The sequence below is a fragment of the Tachysurus fulvidraco genome, chromosome 1 (genome assembly GCF_022655615.1).
Source record: "Tachysurus fulvidraco isolate hzauxx_2018 chromosome 1, HZAU_PFXX_2.0, whole genome shotgun sequence".
Lineage (NCBI taxonomy): Eukaryota > Metazoa > Chordata > Actinopteri > Siluriformes > Bagridae > Tachysurus > Tachysurus fulvidraco.
This window is the reverse complement of record NC_062518.1, coordinates 47578056-47603001: the sequence shown is the minus strand read 5'-3', so window position 1 is coordinate 47603001 and position 24946 is coordinate 47578056. Positions and strand designations below refer to the sequence as shown.

General features: G+C 39.2%; 3 protein-coding genes, 1 long non-coding RNA gene and 5 other non-coding genes across 12 annotated transcripts; 7 read left to right on the top strand and 2 right to left on the bottom strand.

The window, feature by feature from the left end:
• Positions 1 to 736: 736 nt before the first annotated feature.
• Positions 737 to 809, top strand: trnav-aac. Its single transcript has one exon. It is a non-coding gene; the product is annotated as a tRNA-Val (tRNA).
• Positions 810 to 1444: 635 nt separating this feature from the next.
• On the top strand, positions 1445 to 1517 carry trnav-cac. The gene has a single exon. It is a non-coding gene; the product is annotated as a tRNA-Val (tRNA).
• A 231-nt stretch (positions 1518 to 1748) lies between these two features.
• On the top strand, positions 1749 to 1821 carry trnav-aac. The gene has a single exon. It is a non-coding gene; the product is annotated as a tRNA-Val (tRNA).
• Positions 1822 to 2453: 632 nt separating this feature from the next.
• On the top strand, positions 2454 to 2526 carry trnav-cac. The gene has a single exon. It is a non-coding gene; the product is annotated as a tRNA-Val (tRNA).
• A 231-nt stretch (positions 2527 to 2757) lies between these two features.
• Positions 2758 to 2830, top strand: trnav-aac. The gene has a single exon. It is a non-coding gene; the product is annotated as a tRNA-Val (tRNA).
• Positions 2831 to 6741: 3911 nt separating this feature from the next.
• On the bottom strand, positions 6742 to 14346 carry ccdc96 (coiled-coil domain containing 96). 3 transcript variants are annotated; one of them, XM_027139246.2, is made up of 4 exons: positions 13845 to 14346; positions 9699 to 10031; positions 7713 to 8374; positions 6742 to 7270 (listed from the first exon to the last, which is right to left on the bottom strand). In XM_027139246.2, the coding sequence occupies exons 2-4, from the start codon at positions 10015 to 10017 to the stop codon at positions 6950 to 6952; spliced, it is 1302 nt and encodes a 433-aa protein (XP_026995047.2). In that variant the 5' UTR covers positions 10018 to 10031; positions 13845 to 14346; the 3' UTR covers positions 6742 to 6949. The 3 variants fall into 3 exon arrangements, with proteins under 3 accessions (XP_026995047.2, XP_026995045.2, XP_026995046.2); XM_027139244.2 differs by lacking the exon at positions 13845 to 14346 and adding an exon at positions 10894 to 11032; XM_027139245.2 differs by lacking the exon at positions 13845 to 14346 and adding an exon at positions 10591 to 10729.
• tada2b (transcriptional adaptor 2B) lies at positions 10840 to 13658 on the top strand. Its single transcript, XM_027139243.2, has 2 exons — positions 10840 to 11109; positions 12379 to 13658. The coding sequence occupies exons 1-2, from the start codon at positions 10840 to 10842 to the stop codon at positions 13507 to 13509; spliced, it is 1401 nt and encodes a 466-aa protein (XP_026995044.1). The 3' UTR covers positions 13510 to 13658.
• A 2751-nt stretch (positions 14347 to 17097) lies between the features above and the next one.
• On the top strand, positions 17098 to 20126 carry grpel1 (GrpE-like 1, mitochondrial). Its single transcript, XM_027139247.2, has 4 exons — positions 17098 to 17251; positions 18355 to 18508; positions 18853 to 18934; positions 19410 to 20126. Exons 1-4 carry the CDS (start codon positions 17193 to 17195, stop codon positions 19754 to 19756), a joined length of 642 nt encoding a protein of 213 aa, XP_026995048.1. The 5' UTR covers positions 17098 to 17192; the 3' UTR covers positions 19757 to 20126.
• Positions 20127 to 22093: 1967 nt separating this feature from the next.
• Positions 22094 to 24380, bottom strand: LOC113638212. 2 transcript variants are annotated; one of them, XR_007144250.1, is made up of 4 exons: positions 23370 to 24380; positions 22993 to 23052; positions 22513 to 22621; positions 22094 to 22401 (listed from the first exon to the last, which is right to left on the bottom strand). It is a non-coding gene; the product is annotated as an uncharacterized LOC113638212 (long non-coding RNA). The 2 variants fall into 2 exon arrangements; XR_007144248.1 differs by having other exon boundaries at positions 22993 to 24375.
• Positions 24381 to 24946: the final 566 nt, after the last annotated feature.

The following is a 24946-nucleotide window of genomic DNA, read 5'->3' as shown; positions in this document are numbered from 1 at the left end:
AAAAGAAGTTGACCGGGTCAGATAGCCCGGCCAACGCACGACCATTAACGCGCTTGTTTGAGGCTAAAAGACTTGAGTGCCACTGTCGAGAAGCAGACACCACTCACTCAAGTCTTTTAGCCTCAAACAAGCACAGTAATGGTCGTGTGTTGGCCGGGCTATCGGGTCAACTTCATTTAAATGCAGGTATGCACACCCCTATACCACCAAAATTTTGGCTGCCGAATTCGAAAAGTTTGGTGAATGAAAGTTGAAGCATTTTAGTAACGCTTATTTATTTAGATACGTTGTTGTTTCCCAGGCCTCGGGATAGGTTGAGAAGTCTTTGATTTGGTTTCTGAAGTTTATTGGTTATCTGCTTTGGTGATCAAATGCAACTCTTATTTTTTTTCTTGCTTTGCTGTTTCCCAGGACTCAGCAAAGGATGGGCAGGCTTTGCTGTGGTTTCTGTAGTGTAGTGGTTATCACGTTTGCCTCACACGCGAAAGGTCCCCGGTTCGAAACAAGCATTTGGTCTAGGAGGCTTTTGATTTACAGCACATAGAGTCGAGTTTTTTGCTCTGTGTCGGCCGTTCCTTCTGGAACAACCTGAAACCGGCCTGATTCCCACATAGTGCGACAGTTTTCACGTGGGTGCTCATCTGCTATTGAGATCAAACGAAGAAACAGTTTCTTTCTTCCTTTTGTCGGTTCCTTAATTTACTTTAAGACTGGGAGCCTGAAGTCATGCCTTGTAGTTTCTGTAGTGTAGCGGTTATCACGTTCGCCTAACACGCGAAAGGTCCCCGGTTCGAAACCGGGCAGAAACATGCTGAGGCTTTTGAGCTTTGCTTCAGTAGGCAGCCAGTTGTTTCAACTCGCGTGACACAGTTAGACATTGAGACTCTGAATGTGACAGATGCATTTTCACCACAACAAGGTGCCTCCCTTAAAATTCGCTATACTGCATGAACGAGTTTTTGTTGCAGCTGAAACAACATACTGAAAATTTTGGAAAAAACAAAACAAAAAACAACCACCCACAACATCAGAAATCAGAAAGAGCTCTTACATCAGGCTGTATCAAAAGCAACTCAATGGTGTCTGCTTCTCGACAGTGGCACTCAAGTCTTTTAGCCTCAAACAAGCGCGTTAATGGTCGTGCGTTGGCCGGGCTATCTGACCCGGTCAACTTCTTTTAAATGCAGGTCTTTTCACCACTATACCACCAACATTTTGGCTGCCGAATTCGAAAAGTTTGGTGAATGAAAGTTGAAGCATTTTAGTAACGCTTATTTATTTAGATACGTTGTTGTTTCCCAGGACTCGGCATAGGTTGAGAAGTCTTTGATTTGGTTTCTGAAGTTTATTGGTTATCTGCTTTGGTGATCAAATGCAACTCTTATTTTTTTTCTTGATTTGCTGTTTCCCAGGACTCAGCAAAGGATGGGCAGGCTCTGCTGTGGTTTCTGTAGTGTAGTAGTTATCACGTTCGCCTCACACGCGAAAGGTCCCCGGTTCGAAACCGGGCAGAAACAAGCATTTGGTCTGAGGGGCTTTTGATTTACAGCAAATAGAGTCGAGTTTTTTGCTCTGTGTCGGCCGTTCCTTCTGGAACAACCTGAAACCGGCCTGATTCCCACATAGTGCGACAGTTTTCACGTGGGTGCTCATCTGCTATTGAGATCAAACGAAGAAACAGTTTCTTTCTTCCTTTTGTCGGTTCCTTAATTTAATTTAAGACTGGGAGCCTGAAGTCATGAATTGTAGTTTCTGTAGTGTAGCGGTTATCACGTTCGCCTAACACACGAAAGGTCCCCGGTTCGAAACCGGGCAGAAACATGCTGAGGCTTTTGAGCTTTGCTTCAGTAGGCAGCCAGTTGTTTCAACTCGCGTGACACAGTTAGACATTGAGACTCTGAATGTGACAGATGCATTTTCACCACAACAAGGTGCCTCCCTTAAAATTCGCTATACTGCATGAACGAGTTTTTGTTGCAGCTGAAACAACATACTGAAAATTTTGAAAAAAAAAAACAAAAAACAACCACCCACAACACGAGTGGAAATCAGAAAGAGCTCTTACATCAGGCTGTATCAAAAGCAACTCAATGGTGTCTGCTTCTCGACAGTGGCACTCAAGTCTTTTAGCCTCAAACAAGCGCGGTAATGGTCGTGTGTTGGCCGGGCTATCGGGTCAACTTCATTTAAATGCAGGTATGCACACCCCTATACCACCAACATTTTGGCTGCCGAATTCGAAAAGTTTGGTGAATGAAAGTTGAAGCATTTTAGTAACGCTTATTTATTTAGATACGTTGTTGTTTCCCAGGCCTCGGGATAGGTTGAGAAGTCTTTGATTTGGTTTCTGAAGTTTATTGGTTATCTGCTTTGGTGATCAAATGCAACTCTTATTTTTTTTCTTGCTTTGCTGTTTCCCAGGACTCAGCAAAGGATGGGCAGGCTTTGCTGTGGTTTCTGTAGTGTAGTGGTTATCACGTTCGCCTCACACGCGAAAGGTCCCCGGTTCGAAACCGGGCAGAAACAAGCATTTGGTCTGAGGGGCTTTTGATTTACAGCAAATAGAGTCGAGTTTTTTGCTCTGTGTCGGCCGTTCCTTCTGGAACAACCTGAAACCGGCCTGATTCCCACATAGTGCGACAGTTTTCACGTGGGTGCTCATCTGCTATTGAGATCAAACGAAGAAACAGTTTCTTTCTTCCTTTTGTCGGTTCCTTAATTTAATTTAAGACTGGGAGCCTGAAGTCATGCCTTGTAGTTTCTGTAGTGTAGTGGTTATCACGTTCGCCTAACACGAGAAACGTCCCCGGTTCGAAACCGGGCAGAAACAAGCATTTGGTCTGAGGGGCTTTTGATTTACAGTAAATAGAGCCGAGTTTGGTGCTCTGTGTTCCTTCTGGAACAACCTGAAACCGGCCTGATTCCCACATAGTGCGACAGTTTTCACGTGGGTGCTCATCTGCTATTGAGATCAAACGAAGAAACAGTTTCTTTCTTCCTTTTGTCGGTTCCTTAATTTTTGCAGCTGAAACAACATACTGAAAATTTTGAAGAAAAAAAAAACAAAAAACAACCACCCACAACACGAGTGGAAATTTTCTGATTTTTAGTGGTTATCATTTTTACCTCACACGTGATAAGTCCCTGGTTCAAAACCAGGCAAAAACAAAGTTTTGTGCTGAGGGGCTTTTGATTTACGAGACATCAAAGAGGAGTTTGGTGCAACAATAATTGCTTGGAAGGCAGCTATGCGCTCCACTATGACAACAACATTTTGATTGCCTTTATTACTAGTTCTGAGTGTCTTATTGCTTGGGAGTAGATTTACCTGAATTCTAAAGCTTTTTCAACAATAATGATCTATCATGCATTCCTATACATATTATGCAGTACAGAACAGAATCAGTACTTAACAAAGCAAAGTATTTGCTTTAAAAACAGATGCATTTTTTTCAGCTTAATTAGTCCAACCCTTTTCAAATTTAAAGTAGGTACATCTTTTTTGGATATAAAGTTTGTCATTACATTCATTTGACCAACACAATGTGGTTAAAATTGATAGATTTTATAATATTTTGCACAGCTTCAAAGAAATTATAAAGTCAGGTTTTTGCTAATATTAAAGAACGTACACAGTGAAATTACTACTGTGCTACAAAGAAGTATGGAACCAAATATTATCTTCTACGCTGAAATATCCTGTGATGAGTCAGGGCCCTAACCAGCTCAAAATTACAAGATTGCATTAAGGGCATTAAGACTTTTTTATCTGGGCAACACACACTCTGAGTTATTCCAAGACCATGAATAAAGATGGAACGGACTAAACATATGATGTACCACCTAAAGTTTTGAAAGGTAATGTTAGTTTCTTTATTATTCTATGTTCCTCCTTAGCAAGCAAACTACTTAACAATAGCTAATATAAATATGAACTGGAAAAGTGTTAGCTAGCAAGGTGCAGACTGATAGCCATTAATAACAGTATGGTCATTTGTTGAAAATACTTAAACTTTGATAAATTGATACCCTTGTGCATTATTGTCAGAAGTAGTGTTAATGTGCCCTTAAGTTTGACATCCTGTTAGCATCAACTTAGCTGCCTTTGGTGCAAAGTTAACATTATATAACTAAATAAATTTTTTTATTAGTTATATACTGTACTGGCGCAGTCAAGTGATGATGACAGGAGGAGGGAAAGCCTTTCAGCTGCTAATATAAGCACAGACATGCTCTGCAGCCTCTCTAATAAGGATTTACATGATCTCTTTCTGGGGCCTGAGCGCTTTTTCAGAAGGCATTTGGAGACTTACTAATGAGGAAAACAATAAATATATTTTAACAGGGTCAAGACATAAAATATGTCTTAAACAGGGTCAAGAATCAAGCCTGTGCAGACCTGGCACCTCCCATGGGACCTATGATTTCAGCCCCACCCACATTCTCTCTTTTTCTGGCCCCCACCTCCGTCCATCTCCTGAACCTTCTCCAAACACAGAAGTCCAGCATAGTGCCTCTAGCACCGTACAGCTTGTCAGTCTACAGTATGTTATATACCCAGACACAGAGTTGGAGCAATGAAGAAGCACCTTTTTTGAAAAACAGGGAGAAGGAGAATATATTCTTTCCAAAGATCTTCGATGTGGATTAATCAGAAATACAGTAACAAGTATGATTTCAATTAAAATCGCAGCAGGGGATGGATTCCAGTATCAATGCAGCAGTGAAGTTACAGTACTGGCGAAGCATCTCGTAGAGTACTACCCAATGCTGCTGGACAAGTCTACAACCAGTGGAACTGAGTGGGTATGTCACAAGTCAGGTTTTCATTACATTTCCAAACACAGTACCCTTAGATATATGGCAGCTAACGTGCAAACATCTGACACTCAGAATTCAATTTGTTGTTGATCTTTTTCTTCTTGGGAATCTGTGAAAAAGGCTTGAGAATGTACCACAGAGGGTGAAGAGTTAAATGGTAAGTACAAAAAATCAAATAGTGTATAATGTGTAATTGTAAATATGTAAATGTAAATCTTTTAAAGAAGAGACTAGAAACAAAGTGACAGTATAGACTGGTTCCTATAGAACAATTGTTGCTGTAGGGGGAATAATGCAAATATTTCACAATAAAACTTTTGTTAGGAAATGAAATGCTAGAAAATACAAAGAGTTCTCAGTATTAAAAGTGCTGTATTTGGAAAGCCGTTGAATATCTGACTAGTGACTTACCCATTCGCCTCCAGTGGTTGTATATTTGTCCCACATAATAAGGTAGCAAAACTTTTTACCAGGGCAAATGGGAGCTGGACAGAAAAGATGCAGGCTTCGTACTTAAATATACCCAAATATCTTTATCAAAACTGAATTAGAAATTAGAATATATAATTAGGCCCATCTGTAATATATGTAAAATATGTGGCTAACCTAGCTAAATAAATGCCTGTGCTTTTAACTTCTAAAATGATCTGTCTGGATTTTATAATGCAGGTGTGGGTGAGAAAGGTTGGCATCTGTCTCGAATTAAAGACTATATATTGAAATATTATTTGGTGGTTTTTGTTCTGTTTGTTGGCATCAGAAACTACTGAGAACCTACAAATCCTGGCAAGAACACTACAGGAAAAGGCCAAGGGTAATTATTGCCTGTGTTGGCAATGGAGAATCCCATGAACATACTGATGCTTGTTTATATAACTCACTGCAGGAAATGATATTATTTTTTAACAGTGAAGCACTCACTTGCCATGATAAAGGCTTTACCAGACATGTTTCCCTCACCTGTGGCTCCACTCAACAAGTTAGGACATGCAACTGAAGCTACTGTATGTTTCACATCCTTGAGGTAAATACATTTGAGCATGAATAAAAATTTTCAGTTCATACAGTATAGCTTATTTTACCATAAGACACAAAGAGTATGAATTGTCTTAGTGGTCATATTTGTTTTTCTCTGTGTTTGTGTCAGTCTGCAGAACACCTAAACACCTTTCTTTAGACAAGACCACTGTTCAGCCCTGTTGTGATTGTCTGTGAAACCAACTGCTTACTGCAACTGCCAACTGTGGTGACCTTCCTAAAAGAGTACATCTATGCTAGTGTGATGTATCCCATGCCATTTTATTGTCTTTCACCTCATATATCCTAAGTGTATTGCTACACTGTTCTCTGTGCTGCAGACAGAAGTCCAAGGACAAATTAAGAGGAATTCTTAAAATCTTTCTTTAGTATCTATATAAATGTAAATTGTTTTTACTCTAGCTCTTCTGATTTGAACATATAATTAAAGTACTTTTCCTATATATTTAGAAAAGATTTTTTTTTTTCGTTGTATAGCAAATTTACTCATTTTTAATCTAGCTGCACTAGTTTTAGGAAATCAGCGTTTTTTGTGTTTTTTTTAATTCATGGCAAGTGAAATTTTTCTGTTCTGTTAGCAGAAAATGTTGCTTATGTTAAGTAATATTGACCCTATTTGTTTTGGAAGGATGAGTGTATGCAGTATAAGTATTTTATGAAGTCTTTTTTTTTTAATGTATTTACTTGGTTTCCCAAACCACAGGACAGGGTGGGAACTCTTTGCCGTAATTTCTGTACTGTAGTGGATAACATGTTTGCCTCACGTCTAACAAGGACAAGGAGACAAGGCTTTGAGCTTTGCTTCACTGATTGCATCATTTTGTATGAGAGAAGACATTACACATGATGCTACACAAAGAGTGAACAATAACCATATTTGACTTTACAGCTTGGTATCTTTTTTATTACCTTCTTACACTAATTTGTGACATTAACAATCCAATTTAATCTGACATACTGGAAATTGTACAGTCAAACAAAATAATCAGAGTTTATCATTAAGAGTTGTTATTTATTTCAACAATTCTTTACATTTCCCTCTGTAGTCAAATGACAAAAAAAATTTATATATTTCAAAATAAATATGCTGTTATATATTTGTATGCATATTTGCATCTGTGTGGTCTTGTATGTCTCTTCGGCTTCTTTTTAGCATCTCTATTTGTCTCTCAAGTGCCTCACGCTCATCTTCTGTGTCCTCAAAGTTCCGTAGCAGTGTGGTGTTTCCCAGCAAGCCACAATCCTGCCGTCTACGCAGATTGTCAAAGCGCAGAGTGTCCCTTGCCTGCATTGTCTGTGTCAGAGCTTTCTGCTCATGTAGAACCAAGGCATCCAGTTCATCAAAATGTACCTGCTTCTCCTGGTTCTCCACCTTAACATACCTCAACTTCTCTTTCATGTGCATTAGAATCTGAGTCGGACACACAAAACATAATGAGCTTTGTGAAACAATATCCTGTCACTTGACTGAAAAAATTAAAAATGGTTGTTAAAGAATATTCTAAGCAGTAATGTCCCAAGCCCAGGATGGGAAAAGCGGAGGGTTGCACGTTGGGCTAGCAACCCACTGCATAAAATACGATTGCAATAGAAATGCAGACTAAATTTTCAAAAAATATATTAAATCCAGGGCAACAAGTTGAGGACTGAGGCAGTGGTGCCTTGTATGCTGGCTCGCCCAGGAAAGAAATATAATTACATTTATTTGCATAGCACTTTTAATAACTGACATTGTCTTAAAGAAGTAATGAAATGGAGTAATGAAATGGCTGGAGAACTAATAACATTCTAAGTGTAATGTATTCATTATTCATTTTTAGATAATTATCAAACAAATAAGAGAGAGATCATACCTGCCCAGTTTGGGGTAATGTTCTCTTCAGCTTAAGCAGATCCTCTGTGCACTCCTGGATCTTTTTACTGTAATTCTGGTTTTCAATGTTTAGCTGCTCAAAGTCAACGTACTGCATCCCTTTACCTAGATCCTCATTCCTGACATGGATCCCTGGCTCCAACTTGGGCATCTTTAGATTCAGCTTGAAGTTTTCATGCCTAACAGAGACAAACTCATCCTCGCATTTCTGTGCAGCTGTCAGTCGACGCTCAGTTATAGCTTGGGCCTCCATCTTGCCATGTGACTTCTCCAGCTCTGTAATGAGTACCTCACGCTTGGCTGACATTAGCGTGCTCCACTCAAGCTCAATTTGCTCCAGTTTCTCATTGTTCTGTTGAAGCAGATCATTAAGATGTTGTTGTTGGAGTTGCTTTTGCTTCTTCTCTTGCTTCTGCCTCTTAATATCTTCTATGATGTCTGGGTACGTTTCACAAGACTCTTGGTTGGGATACATCTTGTCTTGGACTTGCTGCAGTTCTCCGGCTGATTTAAGACAGAAGTATTCAGCCAGTGTATTTTGGAGCTGGTAACTGTGCCGACTCAGTTTTTCATGTTCTGTTTGGAGTTCTCGAAGGAGCTCCTGTTCATCTTCAGTGTCCAGTAGGTTAGGTTGAAGATCAGCTAAGAAAATTGATTTAAAAAAAAAAAACAACATTTTTGGTGAAAGATTCTGACCTTCCAACCAAACCACAAATTAGGAGATGTTCATTACTTTATTTGAATTGGTACATGTGCGGTTTTCTTTTCAAATCAAGCAACAATTTGGTGTGAAACACATTTTAATGTAGATTATTAAATACTATAATAACATATAAAAATTTTAACATTTTATCTACGTTATAACCGTTTTCACCTGTTGCCACACATACACACACACACACACACACACACACACACACACACACACACACACACACACATATATATATATATATATAAATACTGATATATATCGTCGCTGTCGGGTGGAAACGTCCTATGTCCAAATTTTCTCAATTTCACATTTTTTCACATATCGATGCTATTGGTCAGGCCCCACGTGGGTCTGTTATTTTTACAAGTTATTAACCAATCTAAAGTCTTGAAAATAGCTTGAGCGCAAATCTCTTAACTCCATTGGACACTTCAACTGTATGAGAAATCTCGTAACTCCACCTCTTCTTCACTCCGCGAGAGCTTTGTGGCATATTACTGCTTATTATACATGTTCATTGACATTTTAAAATGTTTCTAATATAATATTTGAATTAAATTGAATGTTTTGGATACCACTATTAAATTATTGTTTTTATTATTATTTTACTGACTTTAAGTCAGCCTACTTATAGACAATGCCTCTCTTGGCACTGTGCATGTAAAACACTGTTTTTTTGGACACTAACAAGTGAAAATAGTTAGGCTAGATACATTTCTGTGCAGAAAGAAACCTGTGAGCCAGGAAGGTAAGTTTGCGAGCAGATTTGACTAATTTCCCCCTATTACACAGCCTAATCAGCTTATCGTGTTTTGTATTGCATCACTTATAGCTCTTAAACCTTTAAAATAGAGTTTAAGAAGATGTATGTAACTACAGTCATTAGCTTTGGTTAACTATTGAAGCCTTGTCTCTTGTCAAAAGGCTCAACATGACCACAGACTTTATTGAACACTGCTGGCAGCAGCGACGTCTGTGTCCGTACCATTCTTATCAATGACAGCATAATCTCGTATCTCCCTGCTCCCAAGTCATAAAGCTTGTATCTCGGATGAAAAGTGACTTTGGGAAAATGTTGTGTTAATGTTGGTACACAACAGTATATGATAGCAGTATAAGGTATAATAACAACTTTAACGATACAATGTTTAACTAAAAAAAAAATAAATACGGCGTTTTTTTAATTTCCTGAAAAATACAGGTTTTCTGCCCGACAGCGACGATATATAAAGTGATAAAACTTCCGTGCACCTGTTGACTGTTTGCATTCTTCCACTTGTTCTTCATACTTGTTTTGAAAATTCTCTACATCTGATGTGACCCTCTCTTTAACTTCATCACCAAATTGTAAATCGTCTCTCAAAGAATCTTCAAATTCTTCTTCAGGTATTCCTGGTGCATTTAGCATGGTTCTCAATTCATCCTCTTCAGTTGCTGCTTGCTCTATCTCTTCAACTTCTTCTACTGCACATCTTTCATCGTCAGGTTTGGTCAGATCGTCACTGTCGATGATCTCCGCCGTCTCTGCCACGTTCACAGGACCTGTTTCCTCGAGTGACTGCTCCTCCATTTTCACACGATAATCTGTGAATTTATTTTGTAAACCATTATTAATTTTATTATGACTGGAAATTCTATTATTATTATTATTATTATTATTATTATTATTATTATTATTATTATTATTCATTCAATATTGTGAGCACTGGCAAACTCCTGTGGTATGAGATGGAGAAAACAAAGGTGCAAAGTTGTATTTGTATAACAGCGCCACATAGTGGTTTATTTGTTGTACAACAGCACCACATAGGGGTTTAATTGTTATATAACAGTAAAACTATAAAGTTTGTGATTAGTAAATCTATTACTAGTTTTGTAAAACTATTGTAGATAGTTTTTTTCTTTTGTTAAGCTCTGTGTAAAGATAAACAAAATTATTATGACTACCATTAATGTTATTATATTGCATTTTTTACGTCAATCGACCTATTTATAAAACAAAAGATACACAGAAAGATAAATAAATAAATAAATAGATAGATAGATAGATAGATAGATAGATAGATAGATAGATAGATATTATATAAGTCTATATAACTAAAAACAACACCAAATGCGCATAGTATTTAAATGATTTGCTCACCTGAGGTTAAATCGGAATCAGAATCAGAACCAGAATCGTGTTTACATCTTTCAGGGACCTATTGTATCTATGTGTTTGTGTTTTTACAGGTTGCCCTGGATACAGCCAATCAGAGCGTTAGCTCGTCGTATATATGAATATTTATGAGACACCGGAGAATCCGGAATGCGCATGCGCTAGTCACAAACGTCCGCGCGGCTTCCGAAAGCGCGCACACAGAGCGACAGAGAGCAATAAACCAGCGCCAAGATGGCGGATGTGGGCAAGAAGTACTGCGTGAACTGTCTCGCGGACGTTACGAACCTGCGGCTGCGCTGCACAGACTGCCCGGACATCGAGCTGTGTCCTGAGTGTCTGTCCGCCGGAGCGGAGATCGGGACCCACCGGAGATGGCACGGGTATCAGCTAGTGGACGGCGGCCGCTTCACTCTGTGGGGTCCCGAGGCGGAGGGAGGATGGAGCAGCAGGGAAGAGCAATCGCTGCTCGATGCCATCGAACAGTACGGGTTCGGGAACTGGGTAATCAATCAGAACTTTTAATCCACCGCACTTTAGATATTTAATTATAAAGTTTATTATAAAACAAGCTGTCTGTCTGTCTCTCTCTTTCTCGCTGTCTGTCTGTTTTTGATTGTCTGTCTCTCTCGCTCTGTCTGTCTGTTTGTTTGTTATTCTGTATCTTTCTTTCTCTCTGTCTGTCTGTCTGTCTGTCTGTTTGTCTGTCTCTGTCTGTCTGTCTGTCTGTCTGTGTGTGTGTCTCTGTCTGTCTGTCTGTGTGTGTGTCTCTCTCTGTCTGTCTGTCTGTCTGTTTGTGTGTGTGTGTGTGTGTGTGTGTGTGTGTGTGTGTGTGTGTGTGTGTGTGTGTGTGTCTCTCTCTGTGTCTGTCTGTCTATCTCTCTCTCTCTCTCTGTCTGTTTCTGTCTGTGTGTCTGTCTGTCTGTCTGTGTGTGTCTGTCTGTGTGTCTGTCTGTGTGTGTCTGTCTGTCTGTGTGTGTGTCTGTCTGTCTGTCTGTGTGTGTGTGTGTGTGTCTCTTTCTGTCTGTCTGTCTGTCTGCTTGTTTGTCTGTCTGTCTATCTCTCTCTGTCTGTCTGTCTGTGTGTGTCTGTGTGTGTCTGTCTGTCTGTGTGTGTCTGTCTGTCTGTGTGTGTCTGTCTGTCTGTGTGTGTCTGTCTGTCTGTGTGTGTGTGTCTCTGTCTGTCTGTCTGTCTGTGTGTGTCTGTCTGTCTGTGTGTGTCTGTCTGTCTGTGTGTGTGTCTCTGTCTGTCTGTCTGTCTGTCTGTCTGTCTGTGTGCGTGTCTGTCTGTCTGTCTGTGTGCGTGTCTGTCTGTCTGTGTGTGTGTGTCTCTTTCTGTCTGCCTGTCTGTCTCTCTCTCTCTCTCTCTCTCTAGTTTTACATGTTTGCGAGCCCATAGTGAATATTGCAGGGTGGCAGTCAGTCAGCTGTGTAACATTGTGTGTTGTCTTGTGGTTTAGTTTTGTTTAAAGGATAAAGTATGTTGGTTATGTTATGTTCCGTTAAACAGATCCCAGTTTGGTGACACCTTCAGAGTGGCCACTTGTGGGTAGATTTAACCAATTATTTAAAAAAAAAAAAAAAACCTGTTTGTGTTATCAACACGTCTGATACAACCGATATATTAGCGACACTGAGCATGACGAATGAGTGATGGTACTAAATGTAAATATATTAATGGTACAATGTGTATTAACTTGTCTATCAACAATGTTTTTATGTATGTGAATATTGCAACCATAAAATTAAAAAAAGCATGTGTGCTTGTGTTTAGGAGGACATGGCAGCCCACATGGGAGCCTCCCGGACACCTCAGGAGGTGATGGAGCATTATGTGACTATGTACATCCATGGTAACCTGGGGAAGGCGTGTATCCCTGAGCTGATCCCAAACCGTGTGACGGACCACACGTGTCCGGGCGGGGCACCTCTTTCCCCGAGCCTCACTGCGCCCCCACCTCCACTGGAGCTCACGCCGGCTGAACAGCAGCAGCTCGGCTACATGCCACTTCGTGACGACTATGAGGTGGAATATGAACAGGAGGCGGAGCTGCTTGTCAGTGGCTTGTCTGTAAACTACGATGATGAGGATGTGGAACTGGAGATGAAACGCGCTCATGTGGATATGTATGTTCGAAAGCTACGTGAGCGTCAGCGTAGGAAAGATGTTGGCCGTGACTACAACCTCATAAATGCTTTTTTTGGTCGTGAAAAGAAAGACAAAGGGAGTGGAGCTGCAGGTGCTGCTTTGGCCCCGCCCATTGTGGGTTCAACATCAGGTTCTGCAAAGCGTAAAATCACGAAGGAGGAGCGCGAGCAGCGGACAAAATTGCGTGCAATCTGCCAGTTCATGGCATTTCGAGAATTCGAGGACTTTTTTGAGAACATGCAAAAGGAGCGCTTGCTTCGTGCCAAAGTGCGTGAACTCCAGCGTTACCGGCGCAACGGCATCACGCGTCTCGACGAGTCAGCTGAGTACGAGGCAGCACGGCACAAACGTGAGAAACGGAAAGAAAACAAGAGCTCCAAAAGAGGCAGTGGAGGTGGAGGTGGTGGAGGAGCTGGGATTGGAATTGGAGGCGGAGCAAACTCTGGAAGTGGAGCTAATTTAGGTGGCGGAGCCAGCACCATAAAAGAGGAAGGAAAAGATGGTGAATTCTCAGCCATCGAGCACTTATCTGGCTTCGAGCTGCTTTCTGATCGTGAGAAAGTGCTCTGCAATTCACTGAACTTGAGTCCAACTCGATATTTGACTGTCAAAACGATCATAATTAAAGATCATTTGCAGAAACGGCAAGGCGTTCCCGCTAAGAGCCGCTTACCGGGCTACCTGGACAAAATGCTGAAAAGACGCATCCTGAACTTCCTCACAGAGAGCGGCTGGATATCTCGAGATGCTGCGTAACATTTCATGCTTCTTTTTTTGTGTTTTCTAAGTACATGGGACAGTGAATCTCAATCCTGGATCTGCTCATAGGAATGTAAATGTGGAAAGAAAAAACTTGACTACAATTTTGATAATGGTTCAAAGGAATAAATTTGTATATACATATATATATATTTTTGATATTGAGAAATCTGTTTGGGGGATTGTGTGTTCTGTTAATACTGCATCTAAGCAACGTTCAGAAACCTCTGAAAATGTGATATAATTTTTTTTTTGAGAATAGCCAGAACCCTGATTGAGACTTTCTTGTCATCTTGGATTCTTCCTGTTTAACGATTGGACAGCAGTCTTACCTTTAACTTGTAGGTTGCCATTAAAGACCTTTTCCTTGTGAATCTAGAATCGTTGTACAATCCTTAATGTAGCTCTAGAATGATTTAGAATCTTTGTGTGACTCTAGACTCTGTCACACGGCTCCCCAAACATCACTGTGATGAAATCATTGGTGTGCTTCTGGAATTCTGTGTGGTCATAGAGTCAGGTCTCAGAGTGATGATGGTCTCCCTGCCGAGGCTTTAGAATCTTCACTGTGTATCCAGACTCTTTAGAGATCCCGAACCCCCTTCCAAAGTAATTATCCTCAGAGTGACGATAATCTTCACTGTGGTTTACAAATCCTGTGTTCTAACAGGTCATGGGTTCTTAATATGGTTCTGGAACATTTGCTCTGGTTCCTAGAATCGTCTTCCTTCTGCGGCTCTAGATCCTTTTCTGTGTTCCTAGAATATTCCGAGTGATAATTTTTCCAGCTAAATTCCAAAATCTCCAATATCCTTAGAGTCGGAAATCAGTATCCTTAGAGCGATGCGGGTTCTAGTGTCTTTGCTGTTGTTCTAGGATTCGCTAATGTTTTTTGATTCTTCAGTCTAGTTCTTTAATGCACAGCGTAATTCTAGAATCTTCAGTTTGGATCCTAGAACCAGCAGTTTGGCTCAAAAAACTTTGTTCTCTTTTCCTGAAAGCGTGTCTGTTTGTTTGTGTTCAGTTCTCGCACTTCCTGTTTTATTTTGGGAATGGAATAATGGATTGCCTTTGATTCCTGGTGCTTCTTGTGATGCTACACGGGATTTGTGTTCATTCATAAGTTATCATGTAATTGTATGATAAATGATTTGCTGGTGCCTAGACACGAACAAGGCTAGTGGTCGGTGCTGTGGTTTATTTACATTCTCCTTAATACACTTTTTTAAGAGAGATGACTTTGGATCTTTATCTATTTTTTTTTTTTTAATTACTGCTGAAGTGGTTAGAGAGTCCTGTGCTTAAGGTCACCCCAACATGGTTCATCCATCTTCACTGTGATTCTACATCCTTCAGAGAAATTATGGTCTCCCCAGAAAAAACTCTAGATTCTTCGCTTTGGTTCTGCAGTGCTCAGAGTAATGTAAGTTTTCCTAGTTTTCCTAGTTTTACGTTTGCTTCTATTATCCTGGGTCTAGAATAGTCATGGTCCTAGGATCAGAAAGATTATAGTATCCCCAGTCTGTTTCTAGAATGTTGACTGTGCTTCAGGGTGATGACTGTTTTCCCAGCACAATTCTAGAATCAACAGAATGTAGTTTCCTCTGTGTGTACGTTAGTCTCTATTCTAGACGACTGATAATGCTCCACCCAGCCCATCTTTGCAAACATGACAGTGGTTCCAGAGTCCTCATAGTAATGTTGGTCACTCTAGTGAAATTCTTAGATTGAGATGATGAGAAGGTATTCTAGGGTCTTCTAAAACCTTCACTTTACATTCTGGGGTGCTACAATCCAAAATACAATGTCTGTTTGATAGCCTCCCACCTCAGTGTGGTTCTTAAATCTTCCCAGTGGAAGATGCTTGGATGCTCTTTCCCAGTGCAGTTCTAGAACCTTCACTATGGTTCTGCAGTCCACAGAGAGATTATAGACTCTCTGGTGTGATTTGATGGCGTTTTTGTGACTGTTACTCTTTGCTGTTTATTTTTTACAATCCTCAGGATGGTTCTAGAACAATTGTTTGGGTTCCAGAAATAACATAATCAATGTAGTTGAAGCAAGATTGTTCACTCCAAAAGACACTACTTACAGTTGTTTAGCTCCGCTACACTGAAGTGATGAGCCAATAACATCATTGACAACATTAAATGCCTGACTCTTTATCATGGTTTGTGATTAATCTCGTAGCATTGTGTTTACAAATTAAGCATTGTGTTTCATTCTGCGCACCATTCTGTCTGTGATAAAGACTTTCAGAAGATATTTGTCCTTATGCGGTCTAGAAATGGCGCTTAATGAAGGAAATGAAACACGAGGACGTCCACGATCGACAGTATTATCGTAAACATGTCGAATATCACCGTAAACGTCACAGAACCGATAACCGACGCATTTAGATACAAGAAAACATTTAGATAGGCTTTTTTTTTTGTTTCCTGATCTCGGTAACTTTTGAAGCTGTTTTTCTTTTCAGCACCGGGATGTTTTGTCCATCGCTAAGACGCTTCTTTTTCTGTCACTTTTTTATTTTTACCCCTCTGCTTGAGAGCTTTTGTGTGGTTCTTCAGACCCGAGGCTCTTTCCCTGTCCCATTTAAATGTAAATGACTCTGGAAAGCTGACTCGACGGCTGAATACGAACAAGGGAAGAAGTGCACAAGTGTCTTTCTCTCTCTCTTTCTCTCTCTCTCTTTCTTTTCTTTTTAAGCTTTCTTTTCAATCGCCCCTTGACCTTTTTTATTCCCCAGACATTTGAACATATCCATTTCAGGGTCAAGCTGTCCATGATGACTTGTAATTAACTCTTATCTGATTTATTTAACAAATAATCTAGTACCGATGATCCCTGTCTCGCGTTTCCTTCTTACGATTAGTACATAAATAACAATTTTTTTAAATTTTTTTCCTTCAAATAAAATATCCATATTTTATCACTCTGTGTATCCTATTTTAGAAACTGTAAATATTTTTGTTTTGTACAATTATTTAATGAGTAGAAAATGAGGGAAATAACACAGATATGTGAAGTGTAAAGTATTTTATTTCTGAAGCAATTTTTTAAAGATAATTTTTGTATTTAAAAAGAAAATAAATAAAAAACACTGAATCAATGTTTTAGTTATTAAAAATCTATTTGTTTGTAACAATGTTGTTGAGGGGGGAAAAAAACAGTTGTCATTTATTTTGTATTAAAGTGTTCATACTGAGCAAGATGTCTTTATTGTGTGTGTGTTTTGGGGGGTTTAATACCAAATAACCATATCGTTTTTATTAGAAATTGAGTTCAGTTTGTTAAAATAGTTTTAATAAATAAATTAAAAACATCAACATGAAGAAATAATTAGCATTAGCTTTCCGAATGACGTTCCGTCCTAAACCGTTGTTCACTATCTATATCTGTAGACTATCTAGTGGGCTAACCAACGACTTCTGCACCCTTTCTAATGCACTACTAAGTGCAGAATGTGGGGATTGTATCGCGGCCCAATAACCTTCAGTTCTGTCACAGACGTCCTTGCTTGTATGTGTTGCAACAAACTATTGCGTACGATTGGATGACATAGACCTACGTCACGGCTATACGCGATGGCTATTGGTCGTTGGATGTGTCCCGCCCACTTTTTCTTATTCTCCCTCTGACGTTCAGCTGTCCTTTGCGCAGCGCGTGAGAAGTTAAACATGGCGGCTTTGTGTGCGCGTGCAGTGCGGTGCATTTTAACAGCTCCTTCTTTATCGAGGTGTGTTTATAATCTTTTATATCATTGTTACACTTTAACGTGATCTTAAAGTTATTCTGCGCTTAAACCCGGACTTCAGTTGTCTCGTTTGTGTGTTCGTTTCCAATAATAAAGCGACCGGAGCCGTTAGCTAAGTTTGGGTCGTGTTCCAAATACCGCCCTTATTTCCTACACTAGTGTTCTTCACTGCCCGTGAAGTGTGTTAGATTCACGCGCCCTACTTAGTGCCCTTCATATACGTCAGACACGTTATTTAGGATCGAGCCTTGTTTAGCTTAGCCAGTTGTGTATATTTTATATTATTTACAAAATAAATCTTAGTGTCGCTTCAGAAGAGAAAGATTTTGGATTGAATAAATTTTTGTGGTGCAGAAAAATATAAAGTATTTAAGTTAGTAGTTAAAAATAATACAAAATGTACATTTAAATATATTTAAATATTACAGGAAAAAAATATATATATACATGTATGTGTGTACGTATGTATGTAATTATGGCAATTAAACTACAATATTAATAAACTATCTTTTATTAACATTTTATTTATTTTTACAGTAATTTAATGCTTTGCTTACTGACAGGATCTATAAATAAAACTGTCAAGTTCAATGTCTATAATACTGATAATTAAATTAATCATTTTGAATCTTTTTATTGAATATACATTATATTTAAAAACTGTTCATTCGCTGTCGCATTGCAGAGAAAACGCTTGAATAAAAAGCTTGATCATTAAAGCCTGGTTGATTTATTTATTTATTTATTTTTATTTAAATTGCTTGTAATAAGGTTTGATGTCATCATTCGTTCTAAAGGGATTGCTGTTGTGCCTGAGTCCCTACGTAGGCTGCACGCTCAACAGTGAGCGCTCCGAGGGTGTTCAGAGACTTTGTACACGTCAACAGAGTTTTAGGAAAGTCAGGAAAAGATCCAATCCTGTTGAGAACATCCCATGAATCCAGCAGTCGGACAATACACCAATAGCATGCAGTATAAATAAAACAAAATGGGTCATATGTAGCTTTACTTTTATCGGATCTTTTGTTTTCCGCACTTTGTACGTCTAAAGTTCGTTCTTAATAAATAAATATTTGTTCTTTCAGGAGGACGCCGCGGCTTCTATGCACGGCGGCTCAGCAGAAGAGTTCAGGAGGACCAGAAGAAGAAAACGGAGGTCAAAAACCAGAGCAGAGCGCAGCGGAGAAGGTGATAGCCGAGGAGAAAGGGCAGCTAGAAGAGCAGCTGAATGAACTGACGGTAAGAAGAAACGTGAAATTTAAGAATAACGTGTGTTGTTATTCCAACAGTCATTATAGTTAGATTTAACGTCTCTGAAACAAGCTACTTCCTGACTTATGTTTAAAGCAGTCATTCTCCCACTGAATCTCTCTTGAAATTAAGTCATGTTATTGTACATGTACACCTTCACCTCTCACACCAGAGACTTTCATACATGATTAATACAAACCTGTGGGCTAGAGAATTAATCAACACCTCCTGACCAATCAGGAGCCAGAACTCATCAGCACTGTGGTGTGATGTGAAATACAATCCAGCCATGTATTTGTTTGACTGACTTGACACTGTGTGTGTGGTTGCAGGATAAATACAAGCGAGCGCTGGCTGATACAGAGAACCTAAGGCAGAGAAGTCAGAAGTTGGTAGATGATGCTAAACTTTATGGTAAGAAAAATCTCTCTCTTCTGCATTTATCCTGAGCCCCGTTACTCTCACATGTTCTCCTTCTGTTGGTTTCCTCCATGTTCTCCGGTTCTCCTCACACATCTCAGAGACATGATGGTAGGCCTGTGCAGAATTGCCCCTGAATGCGCACGCATTTGTGTTTATACACTGGTCTCAGATCCAAAGATTCCCACCTCACTCCTAGTATTCCTGAGATAACGGCTCCAGATCCACTGCCGCCCTGACCAGTGTAAAGTGCTTTAAACTAAATAAATCTACATATTATAAACCTTTAATCTTTCCAACTCATGCTAAACCACTGTAGAATAAATCTTACCTTCAGATATGCTTCCTGGGTTAATTATGGAATAAACGAATGACAGCTTTTCTTGTCTAAAGAAAGAGTGGACCAGAAAGGACGTAGACTTTATCCCTGAGCATGAAATAATTTTTTTTTTTTTCTTTTCTTCTGAAGGAATCCAGGCTTTCTGTAAAGACCTTCTCGAGGTGGCAGACATCTTGGAGAAGGCAACTCAGAGCGTCCCGAAGGAGGAGGTGTCCTCAGAGAACCCTCACCTGAAGAACCTGTATGATGGGCTGGTGATGACCCAGGTCCAGATCCAGAAGGTTTTCACCAAACACGGTCTGGTGAAACTGGACCCGGTCGGGCTGAAGTTCGACCCGTACGAGCACGAGGCACTGTTCCAAATACCCCACGAGGGCCAGGAGCCTGGCACCGTCGCCACGGTTACCAAAGTGGGCTACAAGCTGCACAACCGCACGTTGCGACCCGCGCTTGTTGGCGTGGTTAAAGCTCAGTAAAAACCCGGTTTAGTCTGGCTCGGCCTTCCGGTTCGATCCGGTTTGCCTGAACTCGACCTGGACGTAGGGATGCTAGCGGACTGATGTGAATTCCTCTGTGATTAATATCACAGTTTATATCATGACGATAGAGGATGAAGACAAGAAAAGTTTTTTTTTCCGTTCACTTTAAGAAAAGGAGGCGTGATCCAAACATGCCACATGTATGTATGAAGATGTGATGATGAGACAAACCAGTGTGAACGCATTTCTGTCACTGCTCTTAAGAAATGAAAAAAAAGGGTCCATGAAAATGATGAAATCAGCTGTATTAATGTTTGTCCATGACTTTGTATCTATATTCATATATTTAAATGCCTTTTGTCCTGTCTTTTGTCTTCACTCACTGCTACAACTACCAGCTCACTCTTAACCCGATATGCAGAAATATAGAATGATCTCAAACATTGCATTCCATATTTCATGTTAATCAGCTTCTAGTTTTTAGGAAGCGTTTGTAAGTTTTATTTATGAATTTTGTCTTATTAACCACACTTTCTAATAGCATGAACACAATCTCAAGTCTACTGAAGATGGAAAGTAAAAAAAAAATAATAATAATAATATTTTTTTCCCCCAGAAGCCCAGCAGGGTTCTTCTAGATGTTTCCTAATCAGAGTGTTATCCCTTTGATGGCGCTAAGAACCCTTAAAGAATGTTGGTAGACACAAAAGGTGATCAGTGCTTTTTAATGTTAGTTAGGGGTTTGTGCCAAAATGTTCTGAAAGAGATTCCATACACATCTTATAACCCTGAATAATCTGAATTGGAGTTCTGACTTTTACTTTCCAGAAAAAACCAACAAGGTTCTTCAGTACCACGAGACACCAGGAACAGTCAGATCTATGCAGCATTTATGCCCAGTGTAAAAAAAAAAAAAAAAAAAAAAACACCTCAAAAAAGACTTTTGGAAGCATCACACACACACATTATATATATAACAGGGGTATTCAATTAAAATTCAAAGAGGTCAATTTTTACTAAAATTATACTAAAATAGTGTAACGCTCATGTTAATAAAATCAATAACACACATACATTTCTATATAATTTATTGTTAAATTTCAAGTGTTTTCAAAGTCTGAACTTGTCTGGCGCTTGAATGGAAAACAATCCTGTAGTTGGCTTTTGATGACACTCCTGTTGTAATAACGAGATTAACTGCGCATGAACAAGAGATTTATCTTTTTATTAATATCAAAGAGTTTATATAGTCTTATAATATTAGATTATAATAAGGAGATGCTTAATATGATGATAATAGAATTTTAACGGGTCCGGGCAGACCATTTGGTGATGCCTGATATATATATAATGTGTGTGTGTGTGTGTGTATATACACACACATATATATATATATATATATATATATATATATATATATATATATATATATATATATATATATATATATATATATATGTATATATATACATATATGTATATATATGTATATATATATACGTATATATATACACACACACAAACACAGTACTGTGCAAAAGTTTTAGGCAGGTGTGAAAAAAGGCTGTAAACAAAGAATGCTTTCAAAAATGGAAGTGTTAAACATTTATTTTCAGAAATGAACAAAATGCAGTGAATGAACAAAAGAGAAAACTAAATCTAATCAATATTTGCTGTGACCAGCCTTTGCCTTCAAAACAGCAGCAATTCTTCTAGGTACACTCGCACACAGTTATTGAAGGAACTCGGCCGGTAGGTCGTTCCAGACATCTTGGAGAGCTAACCACAGATCTTCTTTGGATGTCGGCTTTCTCACATCCTTCTGTCTCTTCATGTAATCCCAGACACACTGGATGATGTCGAGATCAGGGCTCTCTGGTGTGGTCGTGCCATCACTTCAAATATTGATCTGATTTAGATTTTTCTTTTGTTTGCTCACTTTTCATTTTTCATAAATTGACAGAAATAAACACTCATTATTTATATTTCTGAAAGCATTCTTTGTTTACAGCACTTTTTCACACCTGCCTAAAACTTTTGCACAGTACTATATATATATATATATATATATATATATATATATATATATATATACACATACACACACACACACACACATACACCCATCCAGGGTGTATCCTGCCTCGATGCCCGATGAAGGAGAACATGTGAGAGTAACGGGGCTCAGGATAATTGCAGAAGAGGGAGATAGGCACAGGCTCCCCGTGACCCGAGAAGTTTGGATAAGCGGTAGAAAATGAATGAATGAATGAATGAATGAATATACACACACATATACAATTGAGTGACACTTAATAATCATGTCATGTTTTATTGATTTAAAAAAAAAAAACAACAGCTTTTTATACAGTTCAGCAAATATAGCTGCAAGCAGTGATTAAGGGGTCCAAGCACTAGATAAGGTTTGTTGCTTTTCTTTTGTTTTTTTGGGATTAAATTGTAATCCAGTGAACCCTTTAATTCAAGCAAGGTTAATTATCAAATCTTTGAATCAACATGAACTCATTTGATCTGTTTGTCAGAAGGCCCACTTCAGGCAGTTGTACGTCTGTCTGATGAAATCCCGAGCCAAACGAATGCCGTGTCTCCTACAGTCACGTGTGCTGGCCGGGACGGTAAGGCTGCAGAAAAGAGACGTCTAAAGTCAATCTTGCACTCATAGTTGTATAACACAGTAAACTACACACGTAAAATAAAATAGGTGTAAATTATAAAGGAGGTCAAGATTTTACTTAAAGCTGATTTGTTCACAGACGTTAGGCGTTTTTTCTTCTCTTGGCATAAACACTTGGGCTGGACTCTGACTGAACAGGTAACAGCAGTCCTCTGTTGTTTTTGCATCTGTTCAGATTTAAAAATGAAAAGTAGATTACTTTATTCAGTACATTGTGTACACATAACCTTTGCTCAGAATAAAGCTGATTCTTGGTGGTTTTCTTGTTTTCAGGAGATCAACAGCTTCAGAAATCAAACCAGACCATTTGGTACTAACATCATCTAACATCACTAACATTAACCAAACCACTTGACCTGTATCTGTATGACATCATACACTGATTGGCTTATTCGAGAAAGGTGTTAACGCTCCGTAATAAAGTGCCGGGTCTCATTTCCGTACAGATTTTCTCTTTTTATATGAAAGACAAACAGATCCCTGTTAGATGTTCAGCCAAAGAATTAGCTGCATGATGATGTGCTTCTTCACCATTTACCTAGAAATTGATTGATGAACAAGGGGAAGGTTTTACTGCTGTCTTGTTTAGGCACGTAACCTGTAGTTCAACAAAAGAAAATACACAAAATATACAACTTTTACAGGAAAATACACAAAATATACAAAAGTGTACGACTCCAAATAACCTGAGATGATTATTATTGAACAGAAATCATCACTTCTCTTGCTTTTTGGACTGTCTAGTCTATCCATCTTAAATAAAAAATAAAACATCTACAAATATGATTCTGAAGCTTTACAAGCAAAATTTGCTTCAGGCTTAAATGTGATTTACAGTAAAATAAATAAATAAATAAAAACAAAAAGCCATGTCATGAGCTTTTGAGAGCAGAAATGACAGAGGAAGGATTTAACTTTTATCAGACACCAGTCATAAGCTTCGCCGACACTCTGCAACCATTCGGTGTCATGATCCTCACAGCGACTGCTGATGGTCTTCGTCCTGCAACAAGAAAATATTTTTCTCTGTAACAAAGCGAAAGTCTGTAGTCCGATTATCCATACGATGATTTGACAAATCAATAATCAGCGATTGTCTCAGCAACAAACTAGCGATTCAAATTAAAATACCAAGTGATGTGATGAAGCATGATTATTTTTCTTTTTCGGCATGAACCCAGGTTTGCTCCTCTTAAACGGTTATTTATTTATTTACCTGCTTATAGTTACATTTAATGCCTGTTCTCACTTATGTTACACCAGCTATAAACACCATCACCACCCCTTTTTCTCTCTTTCGAAGCTAACAATGAGGGAAGACGTCATAAAAATCACTCTGACTGTTAAAAAGTGCTGCCACACTGGAGTCTCCTTCCAAAAATCTCCTTACTTTAATTAAAAACCTTACCATATAAATCATTATTACTGAAATTGGCACATTAAATTAATCTAGAATTTAGCAATGTTTAAAAAAAGGGTTTGCAAGTCATGCATGTGATCTAGAACTACTGTAAGTCATCTACAGTCACCCTTCATCTTCCAAGTCAAGTAAGATGAATAAATAGAAAGAGTAGAAACTTGCAGGACGATACGCTCTGGACAGTCCTGTCTAGATTCTTCACGGCTTGTTGAAGGTTTACTGGAAGGCAGCGTGAAAGAGAAATGGACACAACATTCCTCTGTGGTTGGACCTGTGTGATGATAACAGAGTTCTGATTTAGTGAATTTCATTAAAATTAGTTCCATGGTGGTCCAGTGGCAGGACCGAGCCAGTCACTGGCGGTAACTACCAGTGCCGGTCTTGAGCCCTGGGTTAAGACAGGAAGACTCTGAGCAGGGAGAAGCCCAAGAACAACAAGAAGAACTAAAATAAACACTATTCATGTTTTTAAAGCTGAAAACTAGTGAATATTTACATTTAGAGCATGTGACAGATGCCCTTATCCAGAGCGACGTACATAAGTGCTTAAATCTCTAACATTGAATACATTCATGTCGGTTCACTAGGTTACATACTTAAGATACCATGAGTTTAAAACATTTGTTCAAAGTTACAATGAAAAAGTGTCAAAGGTTTTGGTTTTTTTTAATGCAAAAGATAAGGAAAGAAGTGCTAGTTGAAGTGCTTCCTGAATAAGTAGGTCTTCAACCGCCGCTTGAAAATAGCCAGTGACTCGGCTGTCCGGACCTCTATGGGAAGTTCATTCCACCACCTTGGTGCCAGTACAGAGAAGAGTCTTGTAGTATACTTGCCTCTTACCCTGAGAGATGGTGGAACCAGTCGAGCAGTGCTGGTAGATCGGAGGTTACGGGGTGCAGTGCGAGGAATGATGAGGGCTTTGAGGTAAGAGGGGGCTGGTCCATTTTTGGCTTTGTAGGCCAGCATCAGTGTTTTGAACCGGATGCGTGCAGCTACCGGAAGCCAGTGGAGGGATCGCAGTAGCGGGGTGGTATGCGAGAACTTTGGCAGGTTGAAAACAAGCCGGGCAGCT

What these genes read in the sequence shown, in the direction of transcription:
- ccdc96 (XM_027139246.2), bottom strand. Translation starts at nt 10,017, where the DNA reads ATGGAGGAGCAGTCACTCGAGGAAACAGGTCCTGTGAACGTGGCAGAG. An exon ending in AGAATGCAAACAGTCAACAG is followed by an intron (nt 8,375 to 9,698) that starts GTGCACGGAAGT and finishes CAATTTTCTTAG; the next exon opens with CTGATCTTCAACCTAACCTA. An exon ending in CATTACCCCAAACTGGGCAG is followed by an intron (nt 7,271 to 7,712) that starts GTATGATCTCTC and finishes TGTCCGACTCAG; the next exon opens with ATTCTAATGCACATGAAAGA.
- grpel1 (XM_027139247.2), top strand. Translation starts at nt 17,193, where the DNA reads ATGGCGGCTTTGTGTGCGCGTGCAGTGCGGTGCATTTTAACAGCTCCT. An exon ending in ACAGCTCCTTCTTTATCGAG is followed by an intron (nt 17,252 to 18,354) that starts GTGTGTTTATAA and finishes TTGTTCTTTCAG; the next exon opens with GAGGACGCCGCGGCTTCTAT. An exon ending in AGATGATGCTAAACTTTATG is followed by an intron (nt 18,935 to 19,409) that starts GTAAGAAAAATC and finishes TTTCTTCTGAAG; the next exon opens with GAATCCAGGCTTTCTGTAAA.
- tada2b (XM_027139243.2), top strand. Translation starts at nt 10,840, where the DNA reads ATGGCGGATGTGGGCAAGAAGTACTGCGTGAACTGTCTCGCGGACGTT. An exon ending in AGTACGGGTTCGGGAACTGG is followed by an intron (nt 11,110 to 12,378) that starts GTAATCAATCAG and finishes GCTTGTGTTTAG; the next exon opens with GAGGACATGGCAGCCCACAT.